General features: G+C 34.9%; 1 protein-coding gene across 1 annotated transcript in view; it reads right to left on the reverse strand.

The window, feature by feature from the left end:
* The window catches only part of CATSPERD (cation channel sperm associated auxiliary subunit delta), a 135,698-nt gene that overhangs the window by 83,474 nt on the left and 38,213 nt on the right, over positions 1 to 14,011 (reverse strand). The window contains exons 6-9 of the mRNA XM_051971797.1: positions 7,675 to 7,742; positions 6,915 to 7,028; positions 5,859 to 5,942; positions 3,868 to 4,018 (exon numbers count right to left, since the gene is read on the reverse strand). Of these exons, the coding sequence (XP_051827757.1) occupies positions 3,868 to 4,018; positions 5,859 to 5,942; positions 6,915 to 7,028; positions 7,675 to 7,742 (417 nt within the window). The remainder of the gene's footprint in view (positions 1 to 3,867; positions 4,019 to 5,858; positions 5,943 to 6,914; positions 7,029 to 7,674; positions 7,743 to 14,011) is intronic.

Consider the following 14,011-nt stretch of genomic DNA (forward strand, 5'->3'; position numbering starts at 1 on the left):
AATTGAAAACAGAGAAAAGGCAGATTCTTACTTTCCTTCCATTTTCTCTTCAAAGTAAAATGACTTTTGCCTTGGAAATAACAAAAAAAAGTTATTTTTTTTTTTCCTGAGGTTAAGTGACTTGCCCAGGGAAGTGTTAAGTGTCTGAGGTCAAATTTGAACTCAGGTCTCCCTGACTTCAGGGCTGGTGCTCTATCCACTGCTGCCCTGAAATGACAAAAAATGATTGACAGAAAGCTGATACCAAGATAAAGATAGAAATAATAAGAAACCATTGAGCTGTCCTCAATGAATCTGAATCATTATTGGATCCAGAAAAAACAAACGAATAAAAAAAAAGAATAGAATTTTTGGGATGCTATCAGTGATTTTATATATATATATATATCACTAGGAAGTATTAAGTGTCTGACCTGGATTTGAACTCAGGTTTTCCTGACTTTAGGGCCAGTACTCTATCCACAGTACCATCTAGCTGCCCTATCAGTGATATTTGAAAGAGAAGGGAAAAAAAACAAGAAAGCCATCATAGGATTAGAAAAAGGCAACTGTTATCTTGATTTTCAAAGAAGGGAAGAACATACAATCTACACACTATAGGATAATGAAGTTGAAAAAAGAATCAGCATCTTAAAAATGGAAGCAATGGTTACAAAAGGTCACAGTTATTTTCTTAAAAACAGATCGTGCCTAAGTCTTTTTTTTTTTTTTTTTTTGCAGAATGGGGGCAGGATTATTAAAGGAATAGATATGAGGAATGCTATGGATATAGTTTACCTAGATTTTTTAAAAAAAGGTTTGATAGAGAACATTATTGGTGAAGAAGATTTAGAGATTGTGGCCTAATTGATTATAAAGTCAAACAGATTCTGAATTGATTAGCTGGCCAAACTTTAGAAGTTGCTGCTAACCGTTCAACTCTAACTTGACAGGAGATCAATATATACCAGATATATACCAAAAATTCAGTGTGAGGGAGCTCTCCCATTTGGCGAAAAATAAGTCAGCTTAATCAAGAAAGAGAGTTCCTGATCTCATAGAAGGGGAAATTAGCTGAAGTTTCCAGTGAATCAAGTTGGGGATAAGAGTAAGATAGAAGCTGCCAATTCCTCTCACATTGGTTTCTTCCCAGAATTTTCTCTCCATCATCATCCATCATCACTCTTGAAGCTGGAATCAAGAAGTTTCCCAATGAGACTCAAGAAACCCAAAGAAAATCCAGACATCTCTCCTTCCTTCTGCTCTCAGCAACTCTGCCCCATTACTCAAGTAGAAGGAGGGCATTGATCTCTACTATTGAGGAAAGAGTTCCATACTGATAGAAGTTTTGTTTTGTTTTTTTACCTTTTTTGAATTTTTTCTTTATTTTGAACATTCATTTAAAAAAATAGTTACAAATTCTTTTCCTCCTGCTCCTCCCCCTTTCTTTAAGAAGGCAAGCATTTTCATATCAATTATACATGTGAAGTCATAAAACATACTTCCATATTAGCTATGTTGCCAAAAAAAACAAAACAAACCAAACAATAAAAAACTTTGTTTAAAAATATATTTAAATCTGTTCTCAGAGTTCATCAGTTCTCTCTCTGGAAGTAGGTAGCAGTTTTTATCATAGTCCCTTGGAATTGTCTTAGATCACTGTATTAATCAGAGTAGCTAATTCTTTTCCAGTTAACTATTTTTACAATATTGCTGCTACTATGTAAAATTTTTTCCTGGTTTTGCTCATTTTGTATCAGTTCATAGAAGTCTTCCCAAGTTTTTCTGAAATCATGCCTGTTGTTTCTTATAGTACAATACTATTCCATCACATTATATATCACAACCATATACCACAACTTGCTTAGCATTTCTCAAGCCAATCCTCAGGTATCCCCCCTCAATTTCAAATTCTTTGCCATCACAAAAAGAGCTGCTATAAATATTTTTGCATATACTTTTTCGTTGATCTCTTTGGGATACAAACAGTATTTATTGCTGGTTCAAAGAGGTTTGACACAGTTTTCTAATACTTTAGGTGTAGTTCCAAAATGTCTAGAATGGTTAGATTGGTTCACAATAGTTCAATAGGATCCCAATTTTTCCACATCCCCTTAATCATTTGTCATTTTACTTTTCTGAAATGGCTAACATTTTGGATAGGTGTGAAGTGGTATCTCAGAATTGTTTTATTTTGCACTTCTCTAATTCATAGTGACTTAGAACATTTTTCCATGTGATTATTGAGAGCTTTTATTTCTTCTTCTGAAAATTGTCTGTTCGTAGCATTTGACCATTTATTAATGGGAGAATGGTTCTTATTTTTATAGATTTGATATATTTGGTTCAGTTTGCTATATATTTGAGTAATAAGGCTTTTTTATTAGAGAAATTTTCCTACTTTTCTAATTTTGACTGCAAAGGTTTTGTTTGTGTTACAAACTTTTTAATTTCATGTTATCAAAATGATTCATTTTACTTCTCATGATTCTTTCTATATTTTCTTTGATTATAAACTCTTTCCTTTTCCATAGATCTAATACTATACTCTTCCATATACCCTTAATTAGCTTATATTGCCCTTTATGACTAAATCGTTTATCTATTTTGTCCCTAAATGACATCAGGTGAGATATTAGTTTGGGTTACAGTATTTAAAAATATAAAAACCATTCTTAGCAATATGGCCATATAAAAACAGGCATCTAGCCATAGTTGGCCCTCAGGAAACAGTTTACCTAACCCCTGGGTTAGCACACTGGGATGAAATTAGTATGTTGAAATGCAATAGAAATAATAATTTTTAAAAAGTATTGCGCTTTGGTTTAAAAAAAAAAAAAGGAACAAACAAAAACCCAAAACGACTTCATTGGTATAAGTTGGGATGGGTATGGATAGATACTAGTTGTTCTGAGAAGGATCTAAGGATTTTAGTCGACCACAAATTCAGTAGATATTAGTCAGTAGGGTAATGTGGTAGTCAAAAAGGAAAAATGATAACCACAGTATCACCGTAATATGTCCTCTTCACATCTCATTTGGAACATTGGGTTTGGTCTTGAGTATCAGAGTTTTAGAAAGACATTAATAAGCTGGAGAGTAGCTAGAGGAGGGCAACAATGATGATTATCAGCTGCCAGTCCATGACACATGAGGATCAGTTGGAGAAACTAGGTATGGTTAGCCTGGAAAAGAAAAAAATCCAGCAGCACATGATGTCTGTGTTCTGTTCAAGTATTCTAAAAAGGCATCAGTCAGTCAGTCAGCAGTGGTAACAAAGCAGATTCCAGGGAATGTCAGGAGAAGCTCTCCCAGAGTGGAAGCTGGGAACACCTGCTTTCTGGCCACAGCAGCTGCAGCGTTGGTCTAGTCTGTCAGAGTGGCTGTTACTTTCATATAAACATGACTGGACAAGATAACTGCCCAAGCTCTTGTTGACTCTCAGATTCTGTGATTTTATGGTGCTCAGGGGCACATAACCACCAGCAGCCCAGAAGGAAAGCTCCAGGGAGTTAGTACCATCACCAGAGACAGTTTTACTGTTGATTTTCCCTCTGCCCAGAATAGTGTCTTGCTCCTTGGGAGCACTGACTAAATGCTGTTTAGTTGAATGGCATTTCCCTGACACCCAAAAGTTATTTGTTCATTAGCAACTGAAATTGTCAAGTCATTCTACTCCTTGAGTTTAGGAAGATACTGCTTCTCTGTTTATACCATCACCTACCAAATCAATCCATCAAGTCAGTCAAGAAGAAAAAAATATATATCTGTGAGATGTCACTAGAAACTCTTTTTGAATTTCGGTGAGTTCATTTCTTTCTAGAAAATATAGTCATCATAACTACAAAGAATCTATCATTTTAAAGAATTACTATTATGATAGCTCACCACAGTTATTTGTGAAAAACAGGTGTTTTTCATCCCAGAGAATCAAGTAACCTTTTAAATCTGAAAGATTTATGATGTTAATATGTCCTGACATCTCAAAAGGCATTCCCCAGCTTTCATTTAGAGGGGGTTCTGTATAAACAAACCTTCCCTGAAAGAAAGAAAAAACATAAAATCTTAATTGTTTTTAGAAAATCATGAAATTTGGATGACATTAGTGAGAATCAAAACAAACTGGAAGCAGAAATAAAAGGAGAGGGAAAGATGTTGTCTGAAGCCAAAAATTTCTGCTAGACCTTTGTTGTTGTGAACCAGAAGCTTGAAATGACAGTGCAAGAAGGGCTCTCTAAATAGGCTCTTCTGGATTTCTGCATACCCTTCCCCTTATCCCCTGCTGTAGCAAAGGAGAAAGTTACTAAGGGAACAGGGAAAACTGGGGTTCATCTTCAGAGAAAGATAACTGAAGTTAAAAAAAAAAAGCTTCTCCTTCTCCAAAGGGTAATGTTAAATGGTAATCTACCCAAAAAGAATTTACAGAATTCATAGAACTCAAAAAAGACTTTAAAAATCAAATGAGATTGAAGAAACTAAAAACAAACAAGATAAATCCAAGAAAAACAAGAAGAAAAAGAGATCCAAAGTCTTAAAGAAGAAAATGATTTTTTGAAAATTGGAACTGAGAAACCAGCAAAGTTATGAGAACAAGAAATAATAAAACAATATATAAAGAATGAAAAAACATAAGAAAATGTGAGACATCTCAAGAGAAAATAATAGGTCAAGAGAATAGATCAAGAAAAGAAAACATAAGGATAATTGGACTACCTCAAAACTATGAGGAAAAAAAATGATACAAAAAATAATTAAAGAAAATTGTCCTGAAGTGATAGAACAAGAGGGGAAGGGGAAGAAGGGAAAGAGGAAAAGGAAGTAGAAGGAGAAAGGAAAATGAAAAATGGGAAGGAAACAGAAAGGGGAAGGAAAAAAACTGTTTCTTTGTGTGCTTAGCACTGTAATTGTGACTAGAAGAGAAAGACATCTTGAATGTAGTAGATAAGCATAGAAGTAGTATTTTAATTAGAAAGCTCAATTTAGGTATAGGATCCATGAGTCCTGCTGACTTCAGACCCTCCAATTGGCCACCTTCTTGACTCAGAGAGGAACAGATTTAGATTAGAGCATGGTCCATGGAACAGAACCTACTCTGCCTGGTCCCTTCCAGTGGGACATGTACTCTGGTTTTGTCAAAGGATGTGTAATCTGCTGTTTGACATGACCAAGTCAGAAATTTGTTTTGCTTGATCAAGCATATTTGGTACAAAGTTATTTCTTCCTTCCCCTCAATGGGATATATAGTTTGTCTGTTTAGTTTTGTTTGTATGCCATCCTCCCCATTAAACTGTTAGCTCCTGGGAAGGAGGAACTTTTACCCTTCTTTGCATGTTAGCACAGATCCTGGCACATAGAAGGTATTTAATAAATGTTTACTGACTGATTGATTTTGGAATCCTAGTAGAAAGTAGAATGAATGTAAAGAATTATACTGGGTACTTTTAAGCTATTAACTATAACAAGTCCAGTTTTCCATAATTGTTCATGGTTCTCTCTGAGCCCTCTGCATTTTCTTTGGGGCAAAATAAAAGCTATTCTATAGCTTAAATTTGCATTATTACTTTGAGTGCATGAATGAGATCTGGGTCCCTCTACACTCACATCCTTGGAGATTTAGATACAAGCTTTCTCTGGAGATTCTCCAAGAGTAAATTTTGAGTGGGAGCATAATAAAACAAAGAAATAGTTATTTTTTAGGCTGCTCCTAAGATTGGGCCCAGCCTATGCGAACCAGAACATGGAAGCACAAGACCATGGCTGAAACAAGTTTCATCCTTCAAAAGTTAACATGAAACAAATGTACAGATGCAAAATTATGAATAATTTGCTTTGCCTCCAATTACATTCAAATGAATCTTTTCAATTAAAGAGAAACTCACCACTTTACCGGTCCTTAAGAGCATTGCATATTTGGACATGGAATGAAAGAAAAAGAAACCTTCCAAAATTCCATCAAGGGTTTTCTAAAAGAAAAAAATATTAATAAATGACTAAAGAGTGTCAACATAAGGGCCTAAATATGAATCATATGCACTAACACTTATAATTTAATTCCAAATTTCCCAATCTGCTAAAATGAAGCAAAGTCTCATCTCAAGGATCTATTTTGTATAAAAGCACTAAATATAGCGATATAAACAAGCAGGTCAAATATAAGGAAGATAACCGAATACTTCCAACAATAGAATTGCTAAAAGGCAAAGGGATACATAAAACTATTTGTAAAGTAGTGAAGAATTTTGGTCTTGATAGGGAAGACCTCCAGGTATCTTACTAAAACTGAAAAAGGAGGTGAGGGAGGTAAAAACAAGACTCTGATATGTTACTTAAAAAAAAAAAAAAATCAATCCCAGACCAAAATCTGTATATAAGGTTCTGGGAGAGAAAGACATCTTGAATATATTCAAGGCATAGAAGACAGTATTTTAATTTAAAAGATCCACTTAGGTATAGGATCATTGGGTCTTGCTGACTCTAGCCCTTACATTCTGACCATTTGACCACCTAGTTGCCTCAGAGAGGAACAGATTTAGATGAGAGCATGATCCATGGAACTGAACCCACTCATGTCCCCTTCCAGTGGAACATGTGCTCTGGTTTTGTCAAAGGATGTGCAATATGCTGTTTGACATGATCAAGTCAGAAATTTGTTTTGCTTGACCAGATATATTACGTACAAAGTTTTTCTCCCTTTCCTCCAATGGAAGAGGTAATAGGAAGAAAAAACAGATTTTTGTTAATTGAAAACAAGGAAATTATTAGTATACATGTTCTATTCCTCCCAATTAAATTGTAATCTCTTTAAGAGACTGTTTTTGATTTTTTTTTTTTTTTTGAGGATTAATTTCTTAATACAAAATCCCTTGCACAAAGTCAACAAGTAAACAACATTTGTGGAATTAAATTAAGTTGAATTCTCACCCAATTTAACATACCATTTGTGGTAACTCTAATTTTTCAAAGTGAAATCCCAGACTGTTTGACAAGTATACGTGTGCTTTAGATATATGCTCTCCAGTGGTATATACTAAAACAAGATTACTTATAGACTGAAAAAAAGTTATTTGGAGGAACAAAAAGATATGATTATGTTAATATCAGGTAATTCCATTGTTTTATTTCTCTATGTATCTCTTCTAGAGCCTAATAATCTCGAGCCATCAACCATGCTACTTCCTAAGTAATTTGCTAATGTCATTGACCCTGCCACTCCCAAAGCTTCCTGGGTTTCTCACTGTCTACTGAATAATTTATAAACTTGTGATTTCAGTATTTAAAATCTTCCACAAAGCCTGACCATGTCTCCCTTCCTACTGATTAATCTCCATTGGCGCCTTCTCAGTGTTGAGCAAACCTGTACCCCCTGTTCCATACTGGAGCTCTTACTTTCCTCACATTCCCCACAGGGCTTCAAGGTCCCTCTTTCCTCAGACTTCTGGCACTCTGTTCTGACATTTCCTTAGCTCTTGGTGAACTTTTCTGAGGCTCACAGGGATCTCTTCAAACGTTCCCCTCCTATTCACTGTAAAATTCTTTAAAACAGCCTGTAGTTCTATCCTAGCTTTGTCCTGGCATCTTGAATCAAAGAGAGATTTTGTGATTATTTGCTAAATGAAAAAACTAATGAAAGATGTGTGGCTAGATCATTTAGTTGGTTGGTCTCATACTAATGAAGAATGAAGGTCTTGTACTTACTGTGCAAGAGTAATCATCACTATAGCAACAATACTCTGCATAAATATTTGCAAGTTGTTCTTGTGTGTCTGAAAGGGAAATAGGATATAAACTTGAAACCCGAAATTTTTAAAGTTTAAATAAAATACATATTTCTTCTATTGCTAAAATAGGCTTTCCAGTGACCTCTTTAAGGCCAGACATGTATATGTGTAACTAGAGTTAAAGCAGTTTCTGCCTGAATACTTTTGCTTTTGATAGGTCCGTTAATTTAATAATAATATAATAAATAATTTACAATAAATATACTAATTTAACAATGATAACAAATATTTCACAATAGTGTTAATAATAATAAATATAATTAAAGCAATAAAATAATAATACAATTAATAACAATATAATACTTTAATATAGTATCACAGTGGATAATATTAGTCTGCATTTCACCTAAAAGCTCTAAGATGTTAACCCACTTGTTTGCTGGAGCTCAGCACCCCCGCTGAGGAGAAAGAGGAGAATGGTAGTTAATCTCACATAGGATTCTGGAGTGCATCAAATATGCCCAAAAAACAATGGAAAGCACTTTCAACAATTAGTTATCAAAAGAGATTAGACAAAACTCAATTCCTAATTTCAAGGTGCTCACAATAAAAGAGAGATGTGACATATACATTTACAAATATGTGATGTATACATATACAAATATGATTTTTAAAAAAGTATACATGATAATATAAGTGTATGAAAGACCCACAGCATGGGCCATGCATACTCTAGAAAGTGAATGCTGACTAAAAAGTTTCAATGAAATTTTCATGGGAGAAGAGTGGCATTTGACCTGGGCTTTAAAAGGACGAGCAAGTCAGACAGAAAAGGAACAGGTCCCTAAGCCACTATCTCCTTTTCCTTTCTTTTGAGCAAGAATTAATCTATTAACCAGTTTTGTTGGAATCCTTACTAACTGCTAACTAATTAGAGTTGATCTAATCTTACAAGAAGATGTTTTGGGCAGAACCTGAAACAAGGTACTAAGTAGAACTAATTAATACAAGGCTTGTGTTCACACCTTTACTCATTGGAGTTCAATGAGTTCACACCTCCCTTGAAGCTCTTTGGGAGCATAAATAGAGCTTCAATGGGCCAGTCAAAGAAGTTCTTCAGAGTGAAGACGCTACAAGTCGAGATTTCAGCGGAATGACATGAAGAGTGGGGCTGGCTCTGGATGCTGAAGAAAGCAGAGGCAGAAGCAAAGGACAAAGCGGCAAGAGCTCTTGGAACCAAGCAGAGAGATAGGCCTCTAAGCTAACCGGGCTATATTGGAGATAATAAAAGATCTGAACTTTGATCACCTGGCTGTGCTTTGAGAAGAAAAAACTCACAACACAGTTTCCTTAGGGCTTCCTGTAGTTTCTGTTCTGGTGCAATATTGAAAGTCATATTAGAGAAGCACATAGAAAACATGGTATTTTCCCCCTCAAATAGTTTGCTTTTGGGGGCAGCTAGGTGGCGCAGTGAATAGAGCACCAATCCTGAAGTCAGTGGGATCTGAATTCAGATTTGATCTCAGACACTTAACATTTCCTAGCTGTGTGATCCTGGGCAAATCACTTAAGCCCAACTGACCCCCGCCCCCCCAAAAAAAAATTAGTTAATTTTCCATCTAAGACAAAATTAACACACATGGGAGGAGAACAAATTTAGCCTCTTCCTTCTGCTTCTTACAAGCTTTTTGATCTTCTTTAGATCACTTTGGTTTATCTCTAAAGCTGTGAGAAGCTGATATTACTTCCCTTACTGAATGACTGGATCAAAGCAATACAATATAAATGTGAGCTATTATTACTCTCTTCTTTCTACTTCAAAATACTTAGCTTTTACCCATTCTCCTGCTCCTTCTGTTTCATAGGAAGAGGTTTCTCAAGGCTTCCCCCTTAATCCACTTAACTCTAGAATCTTGAGTCTCTCCATACAGCTATTAAACTATTAAGAAATTATAGACAACATTGGAAAAAGAGAATTTTAGTTGAATGATGAAGTTGAAAGCCAGATTTGAGAGCTAAAGTAATAAAAAAGGGAAGGAAGGGGAAGTGCCAACTTTAAGATGAACTTCCCAGAGAGTTTAGCTGCTAAAAGAAATATAAAAAGATACCTAGCAGGGATGGAGTAAAGGGTTTTTTTTTTTTTTTTTGAGGATGAGAGAAACATGGGTAGCTTTGTATGCAGTAGGGAAGTAGTCAGTAGTCACTGAAAAGAAATGACAGAATGGAGAGGATGGGGGAAGCAATCTGCCAAAGGAGACAAGATGGAATGGGATCACCTGTGCATGTAGAGGGGGTGGCCTTGACAAGAACCCCCTCTTAATTTGAGATTACTGTGAAGGAGACAGCAGCAAAAAGCTTTTGGCTAATATAGGTGAGAAGATAAAATGGTCTTTTTTTTTTTTTTTTTTTCAGTGAAACATGAGTCAAGCTTTTAAGTTGAAAAGGTGGAGAGGAGGGGAAGCCATGGGAAATTTGAGGAGGAATGAAAAATTTTGGAAAATCGATGATGCTGAATGGGATAGTGAAATCCATTAGGGAGGTATAAAATGATTTCCCTGCTGCAGCAAGAGACTTTTGTGATTTTCTCCAGCTTCATTCAGTAGCCATCATTTGCATTTGAAAGACAGGAGATGGTGGGAATAATCCAAGGCTGAGGCTTCAGAAGACTAGATTGGTTGATAGGCTAGATGCACAGGGGTCCTCAAACTACGGTCTTGTGGGCCAGATGCCACAGCTGAGGACGATTGTCTCCCTCACCTAGGGCTATGAAGTTTCTTTATTTAAAGGCCCACAAAACAAAATTTTTGTTTTTTATTATAGTCCGGCCATCTACCAGTCTGAGGGACAGTGAATTGGCCCCCTGTTTAAAAAGTTTGAGGACCCCTGGGTTAGGGGGACAAGCAGCTCAAGAGAAGAGGAAACTTGAGTTGAAATGGTTGAACAACAAGTCAAAATGGGCAAGCAGGCAACAAGCATTTATTAAGAACTTATATGGCAGGCACTATGCTAAATGCTGCAGATGCGAAAAGACAGATTCCAATGTCAAGGAGCTTACCTCTCAATTTCTTCTTATCTGCAATCATTGACTTTATCAATCATCCTCTTCTTGATACTTTCTTCCCCCTAAGTTTTCCTGATACTACTTTCTCCTGGTTTTCCTCCTACCTGTCTAACCACTTTTTTTTTCAGTCTCATTTGCTGGATTTTCATCCAGATTGTACTCACTAACCACGGATATTCCTCAAACTCATCAGCTCCCATGATTTAATTATCTTTATGTAGATTTTGTAATGCCTATTACATAACTTCAACTGGATGTCTCATAAGCATCTTAAACTTACCATGTTCTCCTCTTCTCCTAATTTCCTCTTACTGTTAAAGGGCACCATTATATTCCCAGTCCCCCGGGGTTCACAGCTTGGATGTCATTCCTTACTTTTCCCTCTCTCACCTATCATAATTTGTTGCCAATGCCATTTGAGTTTCACAACTTTTCTTATTGAAGTTTCTCTTTTTTCCTCTCTTCTGACCCTGCCACCCCCTTTTATTTCCCCCCACCCTGGTCTAGGACTTTACCATCTTACTTCTGGATTATTTCAATAACCTGCCTGGTTAGTCTCCTTGCCTCTAATTATCTCCTTACTTCAGTCCATCCTTCTTTCATGATCTTCCTAAAGAGCAAATCTATGTCACACACCATCCTAAAGAGCAAATCTATGTCACACACCACCCCACTTTCTACTCCTACTCTCAATAAACTCTAGGGATTCCCTAACATCTCCAGAATTAAATGAAAAACTTTCAGAACCTTTCATAACATGGCCAACTTCCTATTTTTTCAGTATTCTTATATTTCATGTATTTTTTGATCCATTTACACCAGCTTCCTTGCTGTTTCCTGGCTTTAAAAAAAAAAAAAAAAAACTTCCTTCAGGTCCCTACTAAAATTCTACTTTCTACAAGAAGCTTTTTCCAACCTTTTTTAATTCTAGTTCCTTCCATGTGTTGATTATTTCCAATTTATGCTGTATATAGAAACTTGCTCATAGATAGTAGTTTGCATGTTATCTCTCTTATTAATCTCTCAGTTCCTTGATAACAGGGACAATTTTTTGTTTGTTTGTTTTTCGTTGTATCCCTAAGTCTTCTTAGAACAATATTTGTTGATTTGACTTAACTTGATTTTAGGAAAACATTTAGTCTCCAATTATGAATTTTTTCTTCAGAGACACATATTGAACATAATTTTTACTTCATTGTAGCCAATAAGGGGCATATTTAATTTGTCTGCATTAATTTATGAGGTTTTAATACTTTTAACACATTTTTAAAAGTGCTATGCACAGCTGATAAATATGTATACACTTTTCTATTTCTATTCATTAAATCCAGATAGTTATCATATATAATTTTTAAAAAGTTTTAATTCTTATCTTCATTCTTATTTATCTTTTTGTTAGATTTGTCTAAGTCTGAAAAGGATACATTGAGGTCCCAAGTATCATGATTTTTATTCTATATCTTTTTTCTCTTTAAATATTTAGTTGCTATGCCATTTTTGTGCATATATATTAAATTTTGGTATTATTTCATTTTTAGGTGTCTTTAAATTTGATGCAGTTTCCACTATTTACTTCTTTCAACAAAGTCCTTTTTTTACTGCTGCATTTTCTGAAATTATTGCTATTCTTGTTCCTTTGAGTATGCTAATGTATAATTTTTCACAGCTCCTCATTTTTGTCTATAAGAATGTTCATGTTTCAAATGTGTTTCTTGAAAATAACATATAACTGAATTGTTTCCTTATTCCTTATTCCCCCTATCCTACTCCTTTTTATGGATGAGTTTATCCCATTCATGGTTATTGTTAATTGCCTACTTTCTTTCATCACATCCTTTTACTTTTTTCTTTCTGTATCCTTTTTGTGTCCAGTGTAGAAAGATGTGAAATAGGATTGTGATCAACACTAACAATCTGTCATTGAAGCAATTTGCTTCCATTTCACTGTCCTAGCCCTTTCTTCTTAACTTCAATCACTAGTTTTTATTTTTCCCTTTAATCTTTCTACAATTTTCCTCTGAACAGTTAAAAAGATTTTTTTCCTTATGACTATTACTTTCCCAACCTTACCTTCCCTCTTAAGTCCACATTTTCCCACCTATTTTCTTGAGTTTAATACATTTCAAAACATGTGTGCCCATTTAAGATTGTTTCATGTGATATCTACTTCTTTTACTCATTCTATTTCATCTTTCTCATTAGCATTCCAATTGTGAGAAATAGTAAATTTTAGCCCCTTCTTCATCAATTTATCCCTAATGTCTTTCTTTCCCCTCCTTTTATTTCATCTCTTAAGATCATCAATATATAACAAAACTATCAAGATCTTCTAGTTGTCTTATTTAATTGCTTCTGTGATCCTTGAAATCATTAGGATTCTGAAGGGACTCTTGTCTCTTCTCTTCCTGTTAATGTTAGAATGTTAGCCCTTTATCATTATATAAACCCTTCCAATTGCCCAAATATGCTTCCCTTTCTAGGTTTCCTTTGACACCTAGGTTTGATATTCAAATTTTCTATGTAGCTCTGGCCATTTTCATCAGAAATCCTTGAAAATCCTTTAGCAATTCTATCAAAGATACATTTTCTCTTGCAATCTGACACGCAGGTTATCTTTGGCTATATGCCTCTGTCTCCTCCCTTTTGGAATATTTGTTCCAAGATAAAGTAGTCACTTCCAGATTTTATATAATTCTAACCATTTTTTGAAGGGAAATTGTTTGTTTGTTTGGTAATTCAGCATTCTTTAGCATCTTGTAGTATTTCTTTTCTTTTTTTTTCTGACCCAAAGTTCTAGATTTTGGCAATGATATTGCCTGGGAGTTTTTAGATGGGTTTTTCAGGAAGTGACTGGTGGATTCTTTCTAATTTTACTTTACCATCTGGATCTAAAAGACCTAGTCAGTTTTCATTTATAACTTCTTAAAACATTTATCCATGTTTTTTATGGAATATGGAATTTTATAACTTATTATATTGGATTTACTTGCTGTCTAGGGGAGAAGGATGGGGGGGAGGGGAAGGAGAAAAATTTGGAACACAAGGTTTTGCAATTCACAAGGTGAATATTGAAAACTATCTTTGCATGTATTTTGAAAATTAAAAAAAACTATTATCAAAATAAAAAATAAAAAAATAAAGAAGATGCATAGTTCCTTCTTCCCTGTAGATGAACCCTCCTATAAGTATTGTTTTCTCCTTTTAGAATGTGAGTTCCAACAAAGCAGGGAATAAATAACTTATATATCTGTAA

Source organism: Antechinus flavipes, chromosome 1, assembly GCF_016432865.1.
Source record: "Antechinus flavipes isolate AdamAnt ecotype Samford, QLD, Australia chromosome 1, AdamAnt_v2, whole genome shotgun sequence".
NCBI classification, from domain to species: Eukaryota; Metazoa; Chordata; class Mammalia; order Dasyuromorphia; family Dasyuridae; genus Antechinus; species Antechinus flavipes.